The sequence below is a fragment of the Mangifera indica genome, chromosome 1 (assembly GCF_011075055.1).
Source record: "Mangifera indica cultivar Alphonso chromosome 1, CATAS_Mindica_2.1, whole genome shotgun sequence".
NCBI classification, from domain to species: Eukaryota; Viridiplantae; Streptophyta; class Magnoliopsida; order Sapindales; family Anacardiaceae; genus Mangifera; species Mangifera indica.
Window position 1 is genome coordinate 6,672,517 of NC_058137.1, and position 26,391 is coordinate 6,698,907.

The window sequence follows — 26,391 nt, forward strand, 5'->3', positions numbered from 1 at the left end:
GGAAATAATGTGCATACGAAAATCTAGAGCTTAGTTCTGCAAAGATAGTAGATTACCATATTTGGAAAAAGCTCCACTGCCACCATGAACAAGTTGATATCCACCTCACATTCCACCCTTCACAACTTGAGTTTTGGCATGGGTTTTGACAGCTTGGCTTTCAGTTTTATGTAGGAGCACATGAAAACACAATGCAATCAGTTATATTCCTTCTTCAATAAATCAAAAGACAATACATATATATAAAACCAAGAAGCATCCAATATTAAACTGAGATATTCAACTTTGAGTTGCCGTCTGCCACTTCTTTATTGTTTACACCATTGATGCAAGCAACGACAACTTCATGGGTTGAGAAATCAACAAAACTGTAATCTTTCCTTTTAGCAGTGGACATATTCTGGGCCAGAACAATCCGTGCAATCTTCCCAAAACCTTTTATTTGCTCCTCAACTTGGTCTTCATTCTATTACAGACCTGGAGTGGTGATCAATGAAAGACTACTGTAGAGTCCAACTGATGTCGAAACACAGAAGCAAGAAGACCAACCCCCAAGCAACCAAAGTTCAGGAATTGCAAAACAATGTAACAATGAAATGAAATAAGTTTGGAACAAAAAATATTTTTTGTATTGAGCAACTTTTTTTTAATGGAAATACATCCAAGCTTGATTCATTCCATCACTCTTTTTACATAACTGGAAAAAAAACTAAAAACGACAACAACTACTGGAAATAAAATCAACTACAAGACTCAACCCAAGTTCTCCCGCGTTCGAGAGCCAGGCATCTCTCCCAATTTTTCCTTTTTCTTTCAAATTACTCTCTGCCTCTTCTCCACTTTCCTCCAGCCCTATATCACTCTTTTCCTCCTCCTCCCTGTTGCCCCAATCCCAGCTTGCCAACTCATCAATCTTGTGCATTCTGGTGGTCCCCTGCTCTGTTGTGCCTGTGCTGTATCATCCTTTGGCACCTGCACCTCTGCTCTTTGCTTTACAGTCTGTTGCCTCATATGCTGCTTGACATCTGTTTCTTCTCTTTTGTTGCCAGGTGTTTCCCCCAATTTGCTGCCAAGTAGCCTTCCTTCTGCTCTTTTTCTCCCCTTCTTCCTTATGTAGACTTTGGTCCTAACAGTGAGGAGGAACCCCATCAAGATATACCGTCTTCACCAGAGCCATTATTTCTGGATCAGGTTCCCGCAAAAGTTCAGCAAAAGCTACTTTGACAGTTCTCTTAGGGTGGCCAAACACAACATCAGGCTTCTGAAGCCTCTTATATGCAGCCATGGCATCAACATGACAGGAGAACTCAACAAATGCAAAACCATGACTCAGCCCCTCATGCTGAGCATCTGGGACAAGAGTAATGGTTTCAACACTTTCAACACCACAATCTTTCAACTTTTGCTTAATCTGCCAACCCATGTAGACATTGTGGATGAGTTATCAAACTTGACAACTATCAAACAAAAGAAAATAAATACTTACATCTTCCTTTGTACATGTATTGCAGATATTTCCCATGAACAATGTATCATTATCCTTGCTTGGTGCAGTCCCACATTGCTTTCCTCAAATCTGTTGAGAAAAATTAGCACAGAATTTACAAGTAAATAAATGAGACACAATAAACAGGTCAATACCACAGGGTTTTTCATCTCAAACAAAGTCTGTTGTGCATGCTCTTTGTTTGCAAACTTCACAAATGCATAACCCTTATTCTTATGTGTTGCAAAATTCTTGTGTAGCTGAACTTCAGCTATATCTCCAATCCTCTCAAAAATCTTTCTCACATCTCCTCTGTGGCATCACAATGCAAACCACCAACAAATATCTCATGCTCCTTCTTAATCCTACGGTCTCTTGCAATTGCTTTCAATTCCCTGTGTTCATCTTCCAATGTCTCAGTTTCTTCAGTGGGCTCCTCTACATCATCCCCTGCAAACTCTTCCTCTTCATGATCTCCATGGTCAACTTGGTCACCATAGTCTTCAAGCATCTCATAACTGCCATACTCATCCTGTTCAGGTTCAGCATCTTCTCCTAGATGCTCAGCTTTCATGTTTTCTTCTGTGTCAATAAGCTTAATCCTGGGCTCGTCTTCATCGTTGACAGTACGCATCTTATCATCCTCCTTTGGATCATCCTTCCCTCCATCTGGATTCTTCTGAAAGCTGGCTACTTTATTATCACTGGATTTTGCAAATTCCAGAACAACGGGATCTTTTTGCTTCACAAAACCCCCTGGCTCTTCAGTGTTGTGAAAGAGTTCTTTCTTCTCATTAGAATTTGCAACCTCCCCAACGAGAGGTTCTTTTTCCTTCACAGAACCCCCAACATGTTTAATAGAATCATCTTCCACTGATGTTTTTACCTCCTTAACTGTTTCTTGATCATCTTCAGCGGCACTTTCCTCCACTTTTGTGCCTTCTGTGACATATTCAATGGCAGGTTCTTCCACTTTGACTATGTTCTCTTCCTGCTTTATAGGTTCTTCAACATTTTCAACAGTCACTTCCTCGTTTGGAGATTCTTGTACTCTTGCCTCCACAGCTTTCTCAGAAGAATGAGGTTTAGTCTTCGCTTGCTTCTTCTTTGCTTCTGGCCTGGGGCTTGGAACAGCACCTTTTTTTAACAAAGGTCATTGTGGGAGCTTCAGCTAATGCCTCAACTTCTTCAACTTAAAAAAAAAAAAATTCAAAGTTGTTAAATTGATTGAAAATAACTTACTTGTTACATCAGCCGAGAAAATACTGAATTCAACCAAAATTTAGAACAATTTCACCAAAAATAGAATCATCAGTAACATATCTTTCAACAGCAAAGTAAAATAACCACATAACAAAAACAATACGTAGCATGACTAGATTTCTAATCCATAAGTGTCCATTCAATTAAGGCCGCACATCTACAGTGACGAGCTAATTTGTTAAACGTGTTTGAAATATTTAGCATCATTTTATTGCAACTTTTAGCTTTCATTGCTCTCTAAAACTACTTAGCAAAACAAGTAACCATGAAATTTTAAGAAAATGATTGTAAAATTATACCCGGTGATTGATCATACTTCGAATAGGAACTAATAGTATATTGTGGAGGTATCGTATCGTTAGCCTTTACTTTGCCAGCAGAACTGCGCCTTGTTTCCACTATTTTAGGTGTCACAAATTCCGAAGAGGTTGGAGAAGCTTTAGCGGCAACTTTTCTGACCTGCGGTGTCTTTTTGGTGGCAACTGATTTTGCAGATTCGGCATTTGGGGTTCTCATGAATTAGCCGTAGCAATACGGTAACGGAGAACAGTGAAACAGATTTTTGGCTGATTTAATATATCTATGTTTTTTAAGCCTGAAAAAGAGGCCATAGAGTAACGGGATGAGGGGATATGAAAACGACATCGTACAATTAACCGGTATAGATACGTCATTTAAATATAGCCTCCAACTCCAACATAAAAGGTAAACCGGACCCGTCAACATACCAAACATCAATTCTGTTTCAGTAGTTAGCCATAGCTCCGATCTCAGAGATTCGCTGTCCTGAGTTTCTTCCATCAAAACTTGTATTTGATGAAATTGGTGATTTGATTTCGCAAATTAGCAACAAATTCAAGTTGAGTTCAAAAAGTAAAAGATCAAATGGGGGCCTCGGAATCAACAGTCTCTAGCTCACGCTCTCGGGTAACTCTGTAAATGTATTAGTAAGCTTTTCACGTATATTCCTGTTAAATTGAATTCCTAATTTTATTATTTGCGTAAATTTTCTAATCGTGGAGAGACCAGTCTATCAGATCACCACCGTCTCCCAAAAATCAGAAAGCGTCGACCCCGTTTTAGAGGAACTCAAAGCCCTTAAAATTGTGAGCCTTCTTTTTATTGTTACTATAAATTATTATAGTTTTCCGTTTGGAGAAGTTTGTATTAATTAGTTATTTTTAATGTTGATGTTTTGTATTTGTAGACAACGCTGATACGTACATCACCACCAACGGAGGGCAGCTTGAATGACATTTTGGGGAGAAAACCATCTTCTTCTTCAACTTCAGGTGGGCTATAGTGGTTTGAAGATCACTCTTATTTCTTTTAATGAGTTGAAATTAGGCTTTTGAGATGTGGTCACTGTTATCAACAAAACAGCATGAGAGCGAATCTTTCAGAAAAAAAAAGTTGAATTAGAGAGTAGAATTTAAGTTTACATATGTGGTTAATTCCTCTTTCTCTATTAACTAGCCAATCTCAAAATCGGAGGGATGATTTTCCAAATAATCAGGTTAATTCTAAACTTAATCCTACCTCTGACTCTCCAAATTTTCATATGTCTAATTCTTCTTATTGCCATTTGAAAAGGAGTGAGATCATATATCAATTATATAAAAAATTTTCAAATAAACATAGAACCTTTTGTTCAAGATCTCTAACCTGCTTTTGTTTACAAGAATTCAAGAAGCGCTAGGTGATCCAGACTGGAAGTTAGCAATCAAAGAAAAGATAAATGCTCTTGAAAAAAATGAAACCTGGGAGATTATTGACATACCAATTGATAAAACCATAGTGGGATGCAATTGTGTCTTTACTGTAAAATGTAAGGCAGATGGAAGCCTTGAGAGATACAAGGCAAGCTTGAGGCTAAACAATTTGCCCAAACCTATGGAATAAACTATCAAGATACATTCACTCATGTCACAAAGATAAATTCAATATGAGTGCTTCTCTCCCTAGCAGTAAATTACAATTGGACATTATATCAACTAGATATAAAAAAGGTTTTCTTGAATGGAGATTTGGAAAAATAGGTTTTCATCACCTGACTTTGAAGAATACCTAGGAGTAGACAAGGTATGCAGACTAAAAAAATTTTTGTACAGTCTTAAACAATCTCCTAGGGCTTGCTTTAAGAGGTTTGGAAGGCATTGAAAAGCTATGGTTACTTCCATAACCAGGCTAATCACACAATGTTCTATAAACACTCCAAAATTGGTAGGACTAAAAAATTTGAGGCTTACATTAATGCAAATTGGGTGGTGAATGTTGTAGATAGAAGATCATTGTCAGGCTATTGCACCTTTGTAGGAGAAAACCTTGTTACTTGGAGGAGCAAGAAACATAATGTGGTAAATAGGAGTAGTGCTCAAGTTGAATTTCGTTAGTTGCTTATGGAATTTGTGAAGTTATGTGGATAAAGAGGTTGGTAGAAGAATTAAAGGTTTTTACTCTTGATCACCAAAACCAAAACTCATCACTAAAACACATAAAAAATTTAATATCATTTATCACAAATCCTAATTTCCTTACAATACTTGAAACCCTATAAAATCCTACAGAAAATATGTTTGCTTGTAGCTACCAGGCACCACCAATTACCATTGTGCATCATCAATATGGTCCACATAATCAACTTTCCCTCCTGTTGATTTGTCACTTTCCTTTCAAGAGTGCCACTAGAAAGATCTCCACACATTGCCTAAAGTTTTGTTGTTGCTATCTATCTCTTTTTTAGCAACCGTACATGAAAGCTCACTACTAGTACCAATCAATTCCTTGGCCTCTGATTTAGTTCCACACGCCTCCCTTTCTTCATTTTGATACCACACATGTTCAAGCTTACCATTATTGTGTTAGGGACCTAATGTGAGTTCTATTAATATTAAAATAAAATAATGTTTGCAAATAGATGTGTCTTTCCTCCTAATCAGGCAAATGTTGCCATAAATACCAAATAACAATATTCCCCTTCCTTCAATCCAAGTACTTCTATTTATTCTACCTTGCTAACTTTCATATTCAAATATTTATCCAAATTATTTAATTTATCTTAATCTTAAATATCTCGTTTTAATATTATTAATATTAATATTATCATTATTTAATTAAATTCTAATATTTTCTACCCCTTTGAAAACAGCCTTGCGGGAAAATTTGGAAAATCTCCTTTTTTTTAAAACATTTCTTTTTATCCAATTTGAAAAAACTCTTCCTATTTTGATATTATTCCAATTGTCACTATTGATTTATAAAAAAAAAAAAAAACCTATACTTCCTCCTTCAATATACTCTACCTTCATCTCTAATGTTAAAAGCTTAGGCGAATGAACAAATTCTAGTAGTTGGGTGTTAGGATTGGGACACTTGTCCCCAATCCAATGGCTCATTTCTTTTATAAATATATATGTTTGAGTTTTAAAAAGGAAGAGAAGAAAATATTAGGGTTTGGGTTTGAGGGCAGCCACCTTTGGCTGATTTAGGGAGGTCTCCGGCGCCTCGAATAGCCGGAAAAGGGGAGGTCTCCGGCGCCTCGAATGGCCGGAAAATGGGAGGTCCCGAATTCCTCGAATTATTCGGTTTATCTTGTAATGTTTTTAGTAATGAAATATTTTGTTATTATGTATTTTGTGTTTTGATTAAATAAATGTGGGTTCCTAACATTGGGCTTCATAGAAAACAATCGATTTTTTGTTGAAATCAACCAAATTACCCCCAGAATTTGTTAAATCACCTTTGTGGACCTCTATTGACTTTGTAAATTTATTAGAACTTATCAATTCGTGGCCAAAGTTGTTGAAATCTATCAATTTCACCTTCTAATCATTAGAATCTACTGTTTTTTGGGCCAAAAACTCCCATCTCAACAAGAATAGTTGTACTTTTCTACACCTAATTGACTTTTCTCCTCTTTTATTTCTCATCACTCACGATCAAAATGACGTTATTGTCGAATCCATCCTCATTCATAAGTAACACTATCAACCATTTGAATCTACAGTAGTGATCAGACTCAAGTTTGCCTTCACCATAATATATCTCAAGCTTCTAGTTTCTTCAGTTGCTGAAACCACAACCAACTCCTATTCTCATCCAACATAATATCAATTCATTTTATTCTCATACTGCTCTGATACCAATTGTTTGAGACCTAATTTGAATTTTATTAGTATTAAAATAAAATAGTGTTGGTAATAAAATATGTCAACTCCTTTAAGGCAAATAAAGGTGTATTTCCTCCCATTCAGCAAAGGTTGCACAAAATTTAATAAAACAATATTGGCCTCAAGAGTGTCAACTACTCCCAAGCCAAATAAAGGTGTTAACTCCTCCCAAGACAAATAAAGGTGTCTTTCCTCCCAATCAACCAAAAATTGAACAAAATACCAAATAACAATATTGCCGCTCCTCCTTCAATCCAATCATCTCTATTTATCCTATCCTATTTAACTTTCAAATTCAAATATTTTTCTAAATCATTTATTTTATCCTAATCTTAAATATATTACCCTAATCTTATCCTAATTTTAAATATCTCATCATAATCAAAAATTTTATCCTAATCAAATATGTTAATCTAATCAAATATTTTTTAATTTTTTATTGTTATTATCTAATTAAATCCTAACATTTTCTAGCAAGGTGGGGAAATCATTAGGATTTAATTAGATAATAATAATTATAATATTATATTATGATGATGATTAAGTAATTAAGAAAAATTTTGATTAAAATAATATATGTGATTAGAATAAAATATTTGATTAAGATGAAATATCTAAGATTAGTATAAAATTAGGATAATATATTTAAGATTAAGATAAAATAGATGATGTGGATAAATATTTAAATATGAAAGTAAAATATGGTAGAATGAATAGAGGTGATTGGATTGAAGAAGTGAGGAGAATATTAGTATTTAGTATTTTGGGCAACCTTTGGTTAATTGAGAAGGAAGACACCTCTATTTGTCTTAGAAAGAGTTGATACTTCTTATTATCAACATTATTTTATTTTAATATTAATAAAATTTACATTAAGTTCCTATCAATTGGTATCATAGTAATATAATAATGGGATGAATTGATATCATGTTGGATGGAAATGAGAGTTGGTTGTGGTTTCAATGATTGAAGGAATTAGAAGCTCGAGATATGTTCGAGAAAGGAATATGTCTCCATTGTGAAGGAAAACTTTAGTCTGATCATGACTATAGATTCAAATGGTTGGCAGTGTTACTGGTGGACAAGGATGGATCCAACAATGACGTCATTCTGATCGTGAGCAATGAGAAGCTAGAGGAGAGAAGTCGATTAGGTGAAGAGTTGAACTAATTTTGTTGAGATGGGGGTTTTAGACCCAAAAAAAAAGTTAAATTCTGATGACCAGAGGGTGAAATCGATAATTTCAGCAACTTCGGTCATGAATTGATAGGTTCGAATGAATTTAAAATGTCGTGGAAGTCCAAAAAGGTGATTCAAGAGATTCTAGGAGTAACATGGTTGGGTTTGATGGAAAATCGGTTGTTTCTAGTGAAGCCTAGTTATCAGGATTTGTTCATTCACCTAAGCTTCTGACATTAGGGAGAGTAACACGGTTAGGTTCAATGAAAAATCAGTTGTTTCTAATGAAGCCTAGCTACTAGAAATTGTTCATTTGCCTAAGTTTCAGGCATTAGGGATGAAGTCAAAGTATATCGAAGGAGGAAGTATTGATTTTTATATCAGTATTGACAATTGGAATGATTGCAAAATAGTAAGGGTATTTTCAAACTGGGTAGGAAGAAATGTAAAAAATCTGAAATTTTTCAATTTTTCCCATACTGAAGACAAAATGAGTTTCAAAGAGGCTAGAAATGTTAAGATTTAATTAGATAATAATAATTATTAAGTAATGAAGAAAGTATTTTATTAGAATAATATATGTGATTAGGATACAATATTTGATTAGGATGAGATATTTAAAATTCGGATAATATATTTAAGATTAGGATAAAATAAATGATTTGATAAATATTTGAATTAGAAATTAAATAGGGTAGAATAAATATAGGAGATTGGATTGGAAAAAGCAGTTTGACAACTTTTGACTGATTGAGAGGAAAGACACCTCTATTTGCTTTAGAAATAGTTAGCACATCTTGTTGCCAAAGCCATTTTAATTTACTATTAATAAAATTCACATTAGATCCCTAACATATTACTTTTGTTTTCATTTTCAAGTTACCGTTACAACACCTTGCCATCACTGTTGACTTTACTTGTTTCAGACCAGGGTTTTGAGCATCTTCCATATGAGATTTCAAAGCCTGGGCATGGTTTGTCACTAAGTTGCTGGTTTTCTTTTTTGGTATTTGAGTTTGTGAAGTTTGATCTTGGCTAGTGATTATTTAAACATTTTTAATCGCTTGCATGAAATCTAGAATAGTTTTAGTGATATCCAAATTGTTGTTGAGACCCTTTTAAGCCTATTTTTTATTAGCATATTATGTTTTCATCTACATCACATTGGCTGGAGACAACTGTTGCAGGATTGACTTGATGTTTGGATTGGTATCTTCATATGAGTGATGTTATGTGCGCTTAAAATGAGTACCAATTTAATACTAATGATGTATTACTATGTAATTGAGTATTATTTTATTCTTGATTCAAAATTACCCAATCACATGCGATATACTATCATTGGTATCAATTTGGAACTCATTATTAGTACACATAATTTTATTGCTATCATATACTTATGGAACATCAAATGTGTGTATCTTGTTTGTTGGAAACATCCGGCTAAGTGTCACTTCCAACCTACTCGCTAGGAGTTGAGGCCTCCTCATCGTGAAAGAGCTGATGTTGGAAGAGTAGATAGTTTAAACGTTGTTATAGTATTTTCCTTTTTTATATTATGGATTGATTTGTCAAAATTGTCTTAGAGTTTTATTTTGTTTTGAGTTTTACATTTATTTCATATTTTGTCAGGATTTTGATAGGTACCTGGTTCCTCTCCTCTGCAATTCTACTATTCTGGTACTACAGTTGAAATAATTGCACCGCAGCTTTCTGTCTGTACACAATTTCCAGTATTCCAACACAATACAGTAGCTATAAAATGGACAAACAAATTTGTGTAATCAAACCTATCTGTATAAGTAACAACCGAAATTCCTTACAATCATATCAGTTAATTTCAAGCAAAATTTACAATGAAACAGTAATCTGAAAAACATTCAATCGCATGGCATTTGAGAGGCCAGCTCTCTCCATCACTTGTCTCCACTTTTTTTCCTGATATTTTTCTTGCGTGCTTTCCCTTTCACCAACCAGCATAATATCTTCATTCCCTAACTGCCAGACCTCTCTTGTGCTGCCACGTTTCAGCTCCACTTGCTTGTGGTCTATCTCTTGTAATGTTGTGTGTTTGCTAATTGTGTCTCCCAGCTTGCTGCCAACTCTGTTCCTTCCTCCTCTCCCTTGTATCTGTTTCTCCTTACAAGAGATATATACTTGCTGCCTAATAGATTTATTTGTAGTTTATAAATAAAAGTTTCCATTATTATTGGGGGTATTTGCTTGATTAATGATTAAATATTCATTTTGGTTTTTTTCAATCCTTAATGCTTTTGGTCGTTCTACCCTTCTAGTTCTTATAGATATCAGATATCCTCCATGCTTGGTCAGTTGTTCTCCCTATTTTTCCCTCTGTTTCTTTATATTAATCTCTATACTTCTATATCTTCTCAATTTGTACACTATCTAAATTTTTCTTCATTTGTTACTCCATCAATTTGTGTTTCAGTTGTGGTAAAATAAGTATCTTTCTTGTACCGAAGTTATTTTTTGTAAGCTGCTCGTTAAGTGTTAACTATCTGGTTCATGGAGCTAATCTTTGCCATTCTTTCTTTCCTCCATGGTCAATAAAGGTACTGTGAACCCTAGTGTTGGAGCTTTTCTCAATGTATTGTGATTGGCAGGAGGAGAAAGGCGCAACAAATTAGCAAGAGGCAGGTTTGTGTTGCCAATGATATATCTTAAGAATTTGGGAACAATTAATTAACATGGTAATGACTTGTATATTGTGAAGGCATAGGATGGATCAGATGTTGTAGATGCCTGTGAATCTAAATTTTGGTCTGTGTTTCTAAATCTAGGATTTTGATTACAATAAAACTATGTGCACACAATTTTGATTATACAATTAAATTAACAAATGATGTGTCATCATGTGATTGAGTATTTTTTTCTCTTTAATTTAACACCACCCAATTATATGATGACACATAATTTATATACTCAATTCTATATTCAAAACTTTGTGCACATAGTATTACTCTTTGGATAATGATTCCCTGGCTTGAAGATATTAAATGTGTTGTTGCCTCTAATTGTCATCATATATATATTTATATATTTGATCCTCAAGGATAAAAGTCAAATATGCATTAGATTCTCGTTGAGTTGGATCCAAGATCGGACCTGCGGTTTGACATGACGTTTTCTAGGTGGATTCAAATGCTTAACTGGTGTTTTCTTTTACTGTGAAATGTTTAGATATTTTTATCATTATTTTACATCTGATGATGCACTGGTTCTGAACTGGTTACCGTGTGGACTTTTGTGTATTTCTCTGTCTCTGTCTCTCACTCTCTTGTTTAAATATTTACTTATAAACTGGAAAGTTTTAGTATTTGCCCTTGATTAAAGTATCTGTTCTGCTTTGAAGTCAAGGCTGTAAATGATTAACATTCCACTACTTGAACTAGAAAATTATTTATTTATATTTACGTTTTAAAAAATTGGATCTTTCTGTTTGGACTGTGTAAAAAAGATCATTGCAGGAAGAGATAGAAAACAAGATAGAAATTGCAGATGCTTTGGCAATCAAGCTTCTTCAACCATTTAGTTATTCAGTGTCAGCAACGAAGACAATGTCACTGCATTTATTTGGAGGTAAATTGTTCAGTGTCAGAATATTCTTTGTGAAATTATTGGGCTGTAGAATAGTAAATATTGATAAATTTACAGTTTATCAACTCATTTCTATAAATGGAATCAGCTGGTTTACATTTAAAAGAAGTAACGGGAATTTTAATCAGAATCCCTTTGCCCAAGATTGTGGAGCGAAATTGTGGGGTAGCATTTGTGCTAGAAGTTACACTATTAAACTGTAGAAGTATCAGCTAGGACAAAAGTTCGCAAATTCTTTACTGGTCTGTATTAAGCTTTAGTAAGCTGGAAAATCAATGCAGTTCATTCATTGCAAGTGGAAATTGGGGAGCATAAAGGAAGATTGACTGAGGTTATTAATGATTGTGGTGCGCTCTGCAAGAAAATTGCTTCTGAGGGACCAGATCCACTAGAGGTATCTTTAAAGCCCTTTGAATTCTCTACTGAATCAGAGGTTAGCTATACCTCTTCTTCCTTAAGCCTAGTGACTTACATTATTGAAATAAGTGATTAGAAGTAATCACTTGGATGAGCAAGTGATTGAATTAACAAACCATGCTTTTTAAACACTTATTTTGTAGTTTATCTTCATATTTCGACTACACATGACTATCTCTCACCATTAAAAAAATCATTTAACGAAAATAAAATGATAGTAACATTTGACAAAATACATATTCATTCGTAAATTATTGGGGTTCCTGAAGTTGAATGAATGACGTTCTAGAGACTCAGACTTGACTTGAACAACATTAGAAGGCTTTGAACCAAATAAAATAAATATTCTCCTCCAAAATCAAACTATATTGAACCGTAGAAAACACGCTTGAGCAAAATGATTTTAAGAAATCAAGGCTGTTGCTGGGCATCCATGTATCCAGCATCAACAAGAACCTTCTCTCTTTTAGCCAATTCAATATCTTCATCAACCATCATCTTCACTAACTTCTCAAAACCCACTTTAGGCTTCCACCCAAGCACATTCCTAGCCTTGCTTGAATCCCCTTTCAGATTATCCACCTCAGCTGGCCTAAAATACCTCTTATCAATCATCACATGATCCTTCCAATTCAAACCCACATACCCAAATGCGACGTCGAGAAACTCCTCCACCGTATGTGACTCCTCCGTTGCTACAACATAATCATCAGGTTTTTCCTGCTGTAACATCATCCACATTGCCTCCACATAATCACCCGCAAATCCCCAATCTCTCGATGCCTGTAAATTCCCCAAAAACAATTTACTCTGCAAACCAATCTTGATCCTCCCCACGGCACGAGTTATCTTTCTGGTTACGAAATTTTCACCTCTTCTGGGTGATTCGTGGTTAAACAAAATTCCGTTACATGCAAAAAGCCCATAAGCTTCGCGGTAATTAACAGTGTACCAATGCGCAGCGCATTTGGAAGCAGCGTAAGGAGATCTTGGATGGAAAGGAGTGGTTTCGGATTGTGGAGGTGGAGTGGATCCGAACATTTCGGATGATCCAGCTTGGTAATACCGGATATGGGACCTCCCAGTGGCTGCAATGTGAGATCTAACGGCTTCAAGGAGACGGAGGGCACCCGTTGCCACGACATCAGCGGTGTAATCAGGGATCTCGAAGGAGACTGCCACGTGTGACTGAGCGGCCAAGTTATAAACTTCGTCAGGGAGAATGGTGTCTAGCCAACGCCGAAGAGAGGAGGCATCGGTGAGATCGGCGTAGTGGAGCTTCATCCTGGCCTTGTGGGCGTTGTGAGGGTCTATGTAGATGTGGTTGATACGCTGCGTATTGAAGTTGGAGGAACGACGGATCAAGCCGTGGACTTCGTAGCCCTTGTTAAGGAGGAATTCGGTTAGATAAGAACCGTCTTGGCCGGTTATACCGGTGATCAATGCAATTTTGCGTTGAGGGTTGGCGCCGTCATTATTGATGGATCCGGATCTGGATCCGGAAGTGTCGTTATCGTCAGATGCCATTGACGAGGATGAAGCTGAAGATGAAGGAACCGGTTTAATGTGTTGAAGGAGAAAGGTGTGCAACTGTGAATGGCCAAATTGACCTCTATTAGTTGCTCTAAAGTTGGTTGATTTATAGATTAAATTTTTTGGGACGCGGTTAGTTTAGTCAATGTAACGTGTGAGAGTGAGCTGTGAAAAATGGCCGACAGATGGTGCAGTGCCTCACGGTACCTTTTGATTCGTGGAGTTTAAAGGATCTAAAGTGCGTAAATGTACGAGATTAATGTTTTTTAATAATATTATATGTATCTATTTTAAGTATATAAATATATACATATTTATATATATTATCATACGATTAAGTATTATTTTATTATTAATTTAAAATCATTTAATCATATAATAATACATATAAATATATATATATTTATATACTTAAAATAGATATACATAATTTTATTGATAGCCTTTAACAAAAACCTCGACCACAACTAGGCATATCCAGGGGGTGGCGCAGCATGGCCAACCCAATGGAAAAAGGCATGACTCTTAATTTTGTGAATCTTATTAGATATGTGGATTATATAGTCTTTGGGTTCGATGCATAGGTCAACTTAACTAAATAAGCAAAAAAATAATAAATAATTATTAATAATTAATAATTAAAAAATAAATAAATATATAGTATGATGGTCGGCCTACTAAAGACACATCCCAAGGAGTCTTGCGCATACCTTGGCTTAGCCATGTCACCAGTATGGCTCGCCTTTTAGCAAACCTTGATACGATATTAACACAACATGACTAACACGACAAGTTACTGTATTCAAGTTAACATACCCCAGTATGATCCCCAGTTATATCTAATTACAATTCATTGGGTAGTCAATTAATAAGAATTAATCATCATAAAATAATAATAATGAAGAATGTCGAATGAGCCCTTGTTTGGGCTATTAATTTTAGTCTTTTTTTTTTTTTTTTAAGGAAATACAAAATTAATCATAAAGCCCAACGTTATACTATTGTGGCCAGCAGGTAAGGTTTTGACGAACTTAGCCAGTATATAAACTAATTTTTTACCCATTTCAAAAATTTCTAAATTTTGGCAATGTCATTGTCATAATGTTTCACCATATATCTTAACTATTCATTTTTTATTGTTTATATTCATTTTTTATTGATTACATAATTACATTGTAGATATTTATATGTTTTGCATTGATAATGGAGATGCCAAAATATGGGTTTAATAGTTTTTAATTTTAGGGTTTATTGGAATTTAGGTTAAATTGATTATTTTGCTATTAATTTATGTGTGAACAGTGATATGATTGAAGAGGGTTTGAATGGATAACAAAGAAATTGGGCAAGATTTTTGTGATTGAGAGTGGTTTCTATTGTATGTGTGATTCACAACCAATGGAGTTAACAAATTTCAATATGACATATTACACTGACATGACACGAAAATATTATGTTAGAGTTAAATTTATTTACATGCAATTTAGTTTGAATCAATCTGATACGATTCAAAACTAAATTGAGTTATATTTGGATTAACATGAAACCAACACAAGTTAACCTAAATGTTTAGAGAAATGTTACTGTAATAAAATTAGTAAAGGACAGATTAAAGAAATGTTAAAAGAATAGTATCAGTAACAGTTGATATTCTTACATATTGTATATAATTATATTTCTATGTAGTTGTACTTCAATTATTCTTCATTTTATTTAAAATTTTATTTTGCTTTTGCGTAGTGAGAATAACATTTGGTTACTGAGATTATTAGTGTGTTTTAAAGGGTTTTGGTGTGCAATAAACAAGATAATATGTTATGTTGTATGTTTTGTTAATAGTAGATTGTGACAATTTGGAAAAGAAATTAAAATACTAAAAATACTAAAGAGAGTAAAATCAATAGATGATTTCTAGTAAATTTGGGTTGTGTCAGGTTAACCCAAATATAGTATAAGCTGAGTTAATGTTAAAAGATTTTGATACAAATCTTATACAGTTCAAGTTTGGGTTAAAGATTTTTAACCGAAAATCTAAATTGATATGACACAAATATGACTTGATGATATGAATTGTTAGGTAGATATGCGCATCATGCATACTAGGAACCAATGAAGGTGGGGGGTTAAATGCAATTTTTTATGCGTACAATACATGGAGGGGCTTTAATAAAATTTTATCATGTGTTAGTTATACGTATGTGCAATACTCATGGTGAAGGTTTATTGGAATTTTACCATGCATTAATAATAGGCATGCACAACGCATATGGTAGAGGGGTAATTAAAATTCTGTCTTGCAAGAATAATAAGTATGCATAATACACAAAGTGGTGGTAAATTTATTATATATAAATTATCGATATATGTAATGCACATAGTGAGGGGTAATTAAAATTTTTCATAGTAGAGGTAATTGACATATGGAGTACGCATGAATATTATGTTTAGTGAGCTTTTTTAGTCAAATATATGTGATGTTTGTAGTATGCATGAAATATCGAGTCAAATGGAAATTTTTATGTTTTGGTCAACTTTTTGTTTCATTGTTTGCATGCATGTTAGATTATGTGCAAAGATTATGAGAATTAATCAAATTGTTCAAATTTTTATTGTAGAATGTCGCGTCTGGCTACTAAAGAAACAATAAAGTTCGATCGAACTACTTATCTAAATGGTTGAGAAGTTTTTAGCTTTTCACCACTTTAAAGAACAACTCAGAGGCTACCAATATTTAATAGAGAAAGTGCATGCAAAACTTAATGACAATTAGAAAAAAAAAATTTAGAGATCGGTGTTTTGTGGCTTTTCTAGACTTGGAAGAGTCTCAATTCAATAGCTTACTTGTATATGCAGTACTGTTCTTAAAAATTATTAAGGGGAACTCCAATAAAAAGCTTTGGTTTCGATTAGATGGTGTTAACATCCCACTTGTCCTAGTGATTGGCTTGTGATTAAGTCATCATGCCAGTGTGCAATATTACTTTTCCAACTTCATCAACATAATTGGAAACATATTAGGGAAATAAGGGATTGGTGAGCTATATTACAATTTGATGTCCTTCTTTTAGTTCAAGGCATGGGGGAGAATAGTATTGACATAATTAAGTTTGTGTTGTTGTATTGTTTACACAATGGATTTATGGGTGTTGATAATCGAAAGATCATAAAAAGATAAATTCTTAAGCTTGTCAATCACCTCGATAAATTTAACAAATACTTTTAGAGGTGTTCGAGTTTGAAAAATTATGCCAAATTCATGGGAGATATGATAAGTATGTGGTACAAGGAAGTTTTGTGCACCTACCAAAAGAAGGAAAGATCCCTCTAATGAAATCCTACAATCTCATCATATTTCCACTTGCCTTCCAAATCATATTGTTGTATATATCCATTAATATAAAATCATCTAAACTTTATTATTACAATTGAAACTATAACAAATAAAATAACGTGATATTATTCTCCATGTTTATGGGTGTAAATTTTCGTTAACATCAACAATAAACACTAGGTTTATAGAGAAGTTGACCTATTATCTTAATCAATCACCATTTACAACTCAACAAAGAGTTACATAACAGATCTTGACAATTTTATAAACCTTGTTTATGAATTGATATACAATATTTAACTTTGTAATGTTAGCACAATCTACCTATTTGAGAGATTTAACGCATGTTTTTTTGTGATGATACCTTGCCATTGTAGAGAAGGGATGATGTACCATAACAAACTATAGATTTATTTACAGTTCATTGTGATTTTTTTTTTTTTTTTGGATTGATCATTCAATTTTCATAGTGAGGACTTTGAGTGTATTAGGACGCAAATAACCAACCATCTGTTTTTGGACCAACTTTGATGGATGAAAATAATATTATATATTGTATTTGTATCCAGTATATATTTTTGGCTATGTAGACTGATAGTATCGTTGTATTATATTTATGTATTGTGATTATATCTATTTGTTAATATATGCATAACATATCAATGGTTATTTGTAAATAATCAAGATTAATCACCAACCATGAATTAAGGCAATGCTTTAAAATCAGAAAAACAAGTATCATATAAAGTTAAAATATATGTTTGGACAAAATTCGCATTAAAAACAATTACAATATTAGAAAGTAGGAACCTCATTCGATAGTTCGTGAACCATGATCATTGTGAGAAGAGCCTATTCCACTACTCTTCCAAAAATGCGTTAAAAATGTAGAACTTGATACAAGAGTCGAACTTCTACGATTTAGCCTCGGATGACCAAGTTGTTGACATCAACTAATAACATTGTTGAACTTCCTCACCGCACGAAAGAACTCTATGATGACTTGGCAAACTGTAATACAGCAGCATGGCAGGCATAGCAGTAAGCAACCCATTACAATTAGAAAGATTAACTCTTGCAACAAACTTTTTAAATAGTGTGCAACTGAGCTTTAACCTGCCAAAATACCATGATTAGTGATTTAATGTCTGGAACTGCTCAACTTAGTATAACTTGAAATTTCAAGTGCTTATACCTTTCCAGTGTTCCTTTTGAGCTTCCTCATGTTTATACATAGGCTGTGCAGCCCAAGCAAAGTATCCTTCTGCCTAAGCATCTTATTGACCTCAAGCAGCAAAATCTCATCTTGATGACAATGCAGTGGAAATAGAAAGGAGAATCAGCCTACATTCTGAGTATAAAATAACTCAGTGAAGAAAAATTATCCATTTAGTACAATTTTTCTTTAGGCTAGAAGAACATGAACAATAAAAGTGTTTTTCAATTTTTTTCTCATTTGGTTGCAACCCATGAAGAGTTAGGGTTTAAAAATGTTGTCATATCTACTCAGAGAACCCCAAATTCCAGGCTTTACAACAGCATTTTTGAACTAAGCCTTCTCTTCTAGTTAGTGGGGAACATATTACATGTAGGGATGCAGTATCCCAATTGATAGATGAGACAAACTCCATTTTTAACCCAAATTTCAACTATGATTGTAGCCATGCCCCTAGCAACAAGTATTGGCCTTTGTGCCAAAATATTTTTAAAATTCAGAATCTCACTATAGTTGATACAATGACAGGGTAGTGACTGCAAAATGCAAAGTACTCTCATTCCTAGGGAACTCATGTGGCCTGAAAGAGGGCGCAAACAAAGCAAATGAATTCAACAAAATATGTATATGCATCTAATGTGTTGATTGGTTTCTTTCAAGCAACAGTCCAAAGCCCCTTAACACACCTTGGTTACAACTTATTTTCATGTCTAACAACAGAGCCCAAGACATATAAATTGATTTTCTTTTCTCATTTTAGCATATCTACCACAGGACAAGGAAAGAGAATTGAAGGAGATTTTGTTTTGGCATTTGGGTTTAATTTTGAAAGCTATGAGACAAATTTGACTTGACATGTAAGGAAAACAACAACCATCTCATCGGTTTAACAATATCTTATATATACACGGCAAGAAACTCACAAGCATTTGTTGTTCATTTAGAATGATAATAATTCCCCTTCATGAAAAGGGAGAATGGAAATTATAACAAAATTTAAGTTTATGAAAGGGAAAAACAAAACAACACAACCAAAAATCGTACTTCTTAGTCATTCAATTTATGTATGGTGTTAGAATATATTTGAATATATTTTAAATATATTTTAAATATATTATTTTTTATGTTAGAATATATCCTAAATATATAATTGTCTAGGTTAACAGATATTTGAAATATATATTTTCCTTTTTTATATTATTTTATATTGATTTGTATTATATAACCTATGATAGGTGTATCAGAGTCGAGCATCCTGTTTGCATTTTAGTTAAGCTCGCTCACATTTTTGCCTTCACATTTATGGAAGTTGAAAAGATGAGATGAGTTTATTTTGATTTGCTCATGCCTTCACCTACATAGAAAATGAAAAGATGAGTTTATCAAACCCACTCACAACTTCACCTATATGAAAAGTGGAAAGACAAGTTTGTAAACTCAATTAAGCAAATTATTTGCTTACTTTAGTTTGAGGGGGTATTAGAATATATTTTCATATATTTTAAATATATTATTTTCTATATTAGAATATATCTTAAATATATAATTTCTTAGGTTAACATATATTTTAAATATATGTTTTCTCTTTTTATATTATTGTATATTAATTTTATTGATTTATATATTTTTTTATATATCATTCAAATAGTTGAATATACTAAAAATACAATTTATTCATATTTTCACGTATATTCTAACATTAGTGTCAATAAGACAGAAAAAAGGATAAAAAATAATATTTATGTCATGATCAAAATAAGATAATATCATTTAAAGATATTCGACCATCATTTTTTATTAATGAAATAAGTCCAAAAAGTTAAAATATTGACGTAAGTATTTTATACAATAATGTAAACAATTTGTGTGTTAGTTTGGGCATTTATAACTTATAAAAACTTTAAATTATACATTTTTGTAAATTTATTTTTATAAAAATCACAAAGCACGTATAGAATAAATAAACATACTCAACCAGAATTAATTTATTGTTTTGTTTTTAATGGTAAAGATTTTTAAGTTAAAAGTTTAGCATTTTCTTCATTATTTATGTCCCGTTAGGAACTTATCGACAATGATAAAAAATAATAATTTATATTTAAAAAAAAGATATTATTCTAATTAAAAGAATTGAAATGAATAAAACACACTTAGAATATTAAATAAAGTGATGTTTAACATCAATATAAATAATTTAGATTAAAAAATTCTAAAAGATATAATACATAGTAGAGAAGTTGTGGGAAAGATAAAATGTAAATTAAAAAATTGTTATAAAAAAAATAAAAATTCAATACCTTCAAATTTTATTATCTCATCACCTGAAAATAGGGTCTTATAATTATTTTTTTGAATAATTTCTCTATTTCTCTTCTGGTATTTCCTCTTAGGTGATGTTTAGTTGATGATAAAGATCGATTAGTAAGTCTTGATAATCTATCATTTTTTACTTAGATTTTTTATTATTTTGTCTTTATTTATTAATTTTTTAAAACAAAAAAATCTTCATTTTTAGTTAATATAATAAATAATATAAAAAAATTTAATAATTATATCTAAAGATATTTAAATAAAAAAATATTTTGATATTATTTTATATTATCCAATCATATATAATAATTATTTATATTTAACAATATATAAAAGATTATCTAAATCAAACACATATTTATAATTGTTAATATTTTTCCCTTATTAATGATAACCTAAAAGAAAACTTAGAAAGGTTAAATATCAAAGAGTTGAAGATTTTAAGTTTTATTAAGTGTAAGATACGTTGAAACAAATGAATTGCACCGCATCTTTTTTCTGGTATGTGCATGATGGTGGCCTTGATATTGAGTTATTACAAATCTCATTTTCATGCATGAGTCAAGTCATCTCTGATGCCAATTATTAAGGTCTGGCTCAGCCTTATATATATAAGATCAGATCTTAGATCTTCACATATTAATGAGTCAATCTAACTGTATAGGCTTTAGACTTGACCTAATTTATTAATCTAATTGGATTGAACTAGAGCCAACCCGGTCTACACTTTTAGAGGGATCCTATAGAAAAGATTATTAGCTCTAAATTGGAATGATAAAAGGACCAAAAAAAAAAAAGTTCCCATAAGCAAACAAATATTTCTCTTCCCTTCTCCTAGATTCCATGGAAGTGGATTCAATCTGCCATCCCACATGGCATCTGCTTGGAATCTTGCTTTTTCAGTCCTACTCTACTGGAATTGTAAGGCTACTACTCATTGTCATTTTCCCACATTGATTTGTCGATTCTTCTTTCCACGTTGAACTTCATTACTTCAACTAAATTGTGTTTATTTACACTTGTCGGAATATGGCCGACAGCCAGCATATTGGCGGTCAGTTTTAACGTTGGTGGCAAATAATCGGTCAATTTCAACCGTTTTTATGGCTTAAATACATAAGTTAGTATATCTTTATATATATTATTTTATAATTAATTATTATTTTATTTTTAATTTAAAATTATCAAAATACATAATAATAATAATAATAATAATAATAATAATATATATATAAAAGAAATATTTTTAAAATTAGATTAATAATTAAACTGATTATCTTACTCATTTATGATTCGATCAATTCTTAAATTATAATATATTTCTTTAATATTGTTAGATATTTATTATAGTTTTAAATATAAATAATATGTATTTAAATAAAATAATTTGATATCATTCATCTAACTTTCTCCTATTAAAAATACTTGTATAAATAATTGATTTATTTCAATCGATTAAAATCAATTCAATTCAACTTTTTTCTCCAATTAATGTTTATTTATTTATAATAACTTTTCTCTCTCTCTAATTAATATTTGTTTATTTTCATTGATAACTATTTAACTTTTAACTAATTAGTCAAACATTTTTTTTAATGTTATGTACTACCACTTTGATTTTTCTTTCTTTATAAATAAATAAATAAATAAGTGCTTAAGTGAATCGGATTTTTTTAAGTGAATTGGATCGGATCATGCATCGGTTCATGGTTGAACCAGTCAGTCTAGTTCGGTTTTAATAATACTATATATAAGTGTTTACTTATTTATATACTTAAAATAAATATACATAATTTTATTGAATTTTTATATATAAATATTTAAAAAATCATTTAAATATCAATATTGCTAATTTTTTTTATCACGGGATTATGACAATTGCTTACCAAAATTTTAACTTACTATAAAATTATTGCCTAATTAAAATTATGCAATGAATACCTATTGTCTATAATTACTATAATAAATACAAAGACAAAGTACAATAACATATAGGTTCTAGGATTTAAAGATTATCTTGATAATCTATATTTTATTATCTTGTTTGATTTGTCAGTAATAAAATATTATAATAATCTTTTATTACTAATGTTGACGTGGTAGGTAAGATATGTGATAATCTAATTACTACTTTTATCTTAGGTATTAAAAGATTACCAATGTAATTTTTTATTACCAAGGTAATCTTGATTTTATTAAAATTATATTATTATTTATTAATTTTTGATTTAAAAAATTATTTTTAATTAATATAACAAATAATATAAAAATAATTATATTCAAGGGCATTTAAGTAAAATAATTTACTAGTATTATTTTATTACTTTTAACCAAACATAATAATTATTTATACCCACCAAATTTTATTAAACATAGTAATTATTTATACTTAATAATCTTCTTTATAATCTATTTCTAAGGTAATCTTTTTATTTTAGTAATAAAACATTACTCAAACCAAATACCCCCTTATTTCTACCCAGGTTTAGCTCATTATCAAACTTTCACTTATTAAGTTTGAAAATTCAAGTACTCATTTGTCAGTTATTCAAGTTAATAAAATTCGTTTGTTTTAAATGCATAATTATCATTCAACTTTTATTATTAAAAAAAAGTTGTCTCATTTTCCCACCTTAGTCTTAACAACTAGCAATGTCCCATCAGATTGAGTTTTAAAAAGTTACATTTTCACCCTAGAGTTTTCTTTTTCCTTTTTACATTTTTCAGTGACCTTCTTTTGATGCTATCTAATTTGCAGTTCAATGCTCTTTCTCTGTTTCTTGCTGAAAAACAAGTGTCAAAGATATTAGCGCCAAACATATATGGGGTTCAGACAAAGACAATTTTTTGATGAAGACAGAGACAGATCGATGCTTTTGTCAAAAACGAATATGTCTAGGTTCAGATAGAGACAATCCCCCTGACGATATCAGACAAATCGACATGAAGAGCATATGAAGCTTAGTTGGAAACAGAGATCATCGATGCTCGTTCATCAGTTGGAAACAGAGAGAGAACGTCAGACTATAAACCAGAGAGCGTCAAACTGGGCTAAAGAAGTAGTAAACTAAGGTAAAAAAATAAGATAAACTTTTATTTTATTTAAATATTAAAGGTTAAATAATAATTATATCATTAGAATTAATGAGTTTTATTAATTTTAACAACTAACAGATAAATATTTAAATTTTTAAAATTTAACATATAGGAATTTGATAATAAACTAAACTGTGGGTGAGAATAAGTCTTTTGACCTAACATATATCGGAAAACTTCAACTAGACATAATCAAACAAATCAAATGCTAAATGTTAATTAAATGGGAAAAGAGATCATACAAGTCCCTAGTGATAAAAAAAATAATAATAATAACAGAGCTTTCATGAAATTGTTTACACTACACGATATGTCATATCCTAATTGGGAGAATGGAAAGTAAATCAACTCATTCAATGAAGATAAGCGATGGATTAATGAACCGATAATGACGTATCATTTTGTATACTTCATTTTATAAGAACAATTTTACTTGGCGAGAAAAGGCAATGGACAAAAGTCGCACTCATATTCAAAAGAGGAAGAAAAATTGAAACTCAGCATGTGATATAGGTACAAAAGAAAGGTGAATAGAAATAATAGCGATGGTTTCACATGAATTGGCATTAAGGGTAGATTTGGTTTGAATAATATTTTATTATTAAAACTAAAAAATTATTTTAAAAATAAATAATCTAAAAGATTATTGGGTATAAATTATTATCATATTCAATAAAATTTGATAAAAAATTATAAGTATAAATAATTATTGTGTTGGATTAGACATAATAAAAAAATACTTATGTATTATTTTACTTAAATATACTTGAATATAATTATTCTAAAATATTTTTTAGGTAACTTGTTATATTATTAAAAATAAAGTTATTTATGTCCTATAAAATTAATAAATTATAATATAATTATAATAAAATAAAGATTATATTAATAATCTTTAAATACTTAAGGTGTAAATAGTAATAAGATTATTATTTATATTATCTATTATTTTACTATTGGTAATAAAATATATAACACCCTTCTTCATATACATGATCTTGGAGGGAATATGACCCAAAAAGACATGTACGATTAGAGCATTTAATTTAAGACTTGTAATTCATGCATTATCATTCATAAAACACACAAGAAGATGAAGAAATAAATATTGATATATTCACTAATTGATTTTTAAAACATACTATCTAAAATCAATAAGAATATTTAATGTGTAAGTTTAACATGATAATTGAAACTAAGTATTTGAAATACATAAACATGATAGAAAATTGTGAATGACTGCCATGCCCTCGCCTTCATGCAACTGCTTATTGAACCAATAGATCCACCATTTGTCTTGCTACTTACTTCTATCTACAAAACAAACAAAAGGGAATGCATGAGTAATTATACATACATACATATACATATACATACACATATATATACATATACATACATATACATACACATATACATACATACACATATATATACATATACATACATATACATATACATATATATATACATACATATATATATACATACATACCCATTTGTAAAGCTAAAAGTGGTCACAACTCAACACTTTAGTGCCCTGACATGGATCATCTACAAAGGTTATTAAGACCTAAGCTAGGATTGACATATCTAATGCCCTACTGAAAACTGAGACACCTTGTATATCACTAACTATTGTGTCTTGCGCATATGCTATGCAATCTATTAGACCAATTAACTAGGAGATCATGATCACATGAGAAACTATCTAGTAACAACTTTTTTTCTTATCATATAAACTGATCAGAATTGTTATCTAACCATCCAGGGATGAGCCCTACCTTGGGTATATTTGTGGTGCATCCTACTAATCACGTGAAGAATAACTAGAAGCCACAACCTTACCATGCACATCTCAGCTGAACTGAGAGGCTATGTACCTTGGCGTTGAGTATATGATGCATCTCATGGGTATCCAACTCTAATGCTTTCATGATTATCATCACTTATGCACATAGCTGGTAACTATCTAGATTTGTATTATTATCTTTAGGTTTTCTAAGTGTTGATTTAGATTTGATTTGGTTTGAGTTTGTGTTATCATCCACTAAGTCAAACATCTGTTCTATGCCTTTCTTAACTTATTTATGTTACTATGCTTTTTTATTTCTCCTTCTTGGTTCTTCCCTTCTATGCTCATATCCTAAGGGGTAAAATTGTCTTTTTAATTCTTTTTAAGGGTACACAGTCGTGTGCTTAGCTTCTCATGCCTATATGCTTCCTGGCAAATATACATGGGCGTATGGCACTCAACACACACCGTGTATTAAGCAGGTGCACATAAGGTGTTGTTCTAGCCACACTCCCATGTATGATGAATCATGTTCACAAGGTCACATGTCTTATGATGCATACCATCCACTTGTGAAAAGTCACACATAGGCATGCATCCTATACCATATAACCATGCATGTCTCCCTTTATAAGAAGCGCACAAAAATTTCAACTATCTTTATTTTTCTAAAGCGATACATGGATGTGTATGAGGCCATACACGGTCATATGTCTCAATTTGGAAATCATATCTTAGGGTTTCTACGTAGTTCAGATTATAATTACTTGATTACTAAGCATACAATCAATAACATACAGGTTTTTAGTCACCCTAATTCTGATAAAACATTAAATCATACTTATCTAAACAATAAACCATATACATACAACTAATTCAATATTATTCAATGGACAATATTTATCAAACTAAATTCATTCAACTATTAAATCACACAACCGGTAGTCTACCTAGATAGTAACCCTCTACACATGCATT

The 26,391-nt window shown here is 31.7% G+C and overlaps 2 protein-coding genes and 1 pseudogene across 5 annotated transcripts; 1 reads left to right on the top strand and 2 right to left on the bottom strand.

Moving 5' to 3' along the window:
• Nucleotides 1-265: 265 nt before the first annotated feature.
• Nucleotides 266-3,190, bottom strand: LOC123227672 (annotated as a pseudogene).
• Nucleotides 3,191-3,535: 345 nt separating this feature from the next.
• On the top strand, nt 3,536-12,057 carry LOC123208250. Of its 4 annotated transcripts, none has more exons than XM_044626709.1 (4): nt 3,536-3,676; nt 3,772-3,855; nt 3,957-4,041; nt 10,671-11,624. In XM_044626709.1, exons 1-4 carry the CDS (start codon nt 3,635-3,637, stop codon nt 10,712-10,714), a joined length of 255 nt encoding a protein of 84 aa, XP_044482644.1. In that variant the 5' UTR covers nt 3,536-3,634; the 3' UTR covers nt 10,715-11,624. The 4 variants fall into 4 exon arrangements, 3 of the variants coding, with proteins under 3 accessions (XP_044482644.1, XP_044483433.1, XP_044481958.1); XM_044627498.1 differs by having other exon boundaries at nt 11,576-11,624; XM_044626023.1 differs by lacking the exon at nt 10,671-11,624 and adding an exon at nt 4,226-4,404.
• Nucleotides 12,058-12,308: 251 nt separating this feature from the next.
• LOC123200169 (GDP-mannose 4,6 dehydratase 1) lies at nt 12,309-13,778 on the bottom strand. Its single transcript, XM_044618868.1, has one exon. The coding sequence runs from the start codon at nt 13,657-13,659 to the stop codon at nt 12,544-12,546; it is 1,116 nt and encodes a 371-aa protein (XP_044474803.1). The 5' UTR covers nt 13,660-13,778; the 3' UTR covers nt 12,309-12,543.
• Between the last annotated feature and the right edge of the window lie 12,613 nt (nt 13,779-26,391).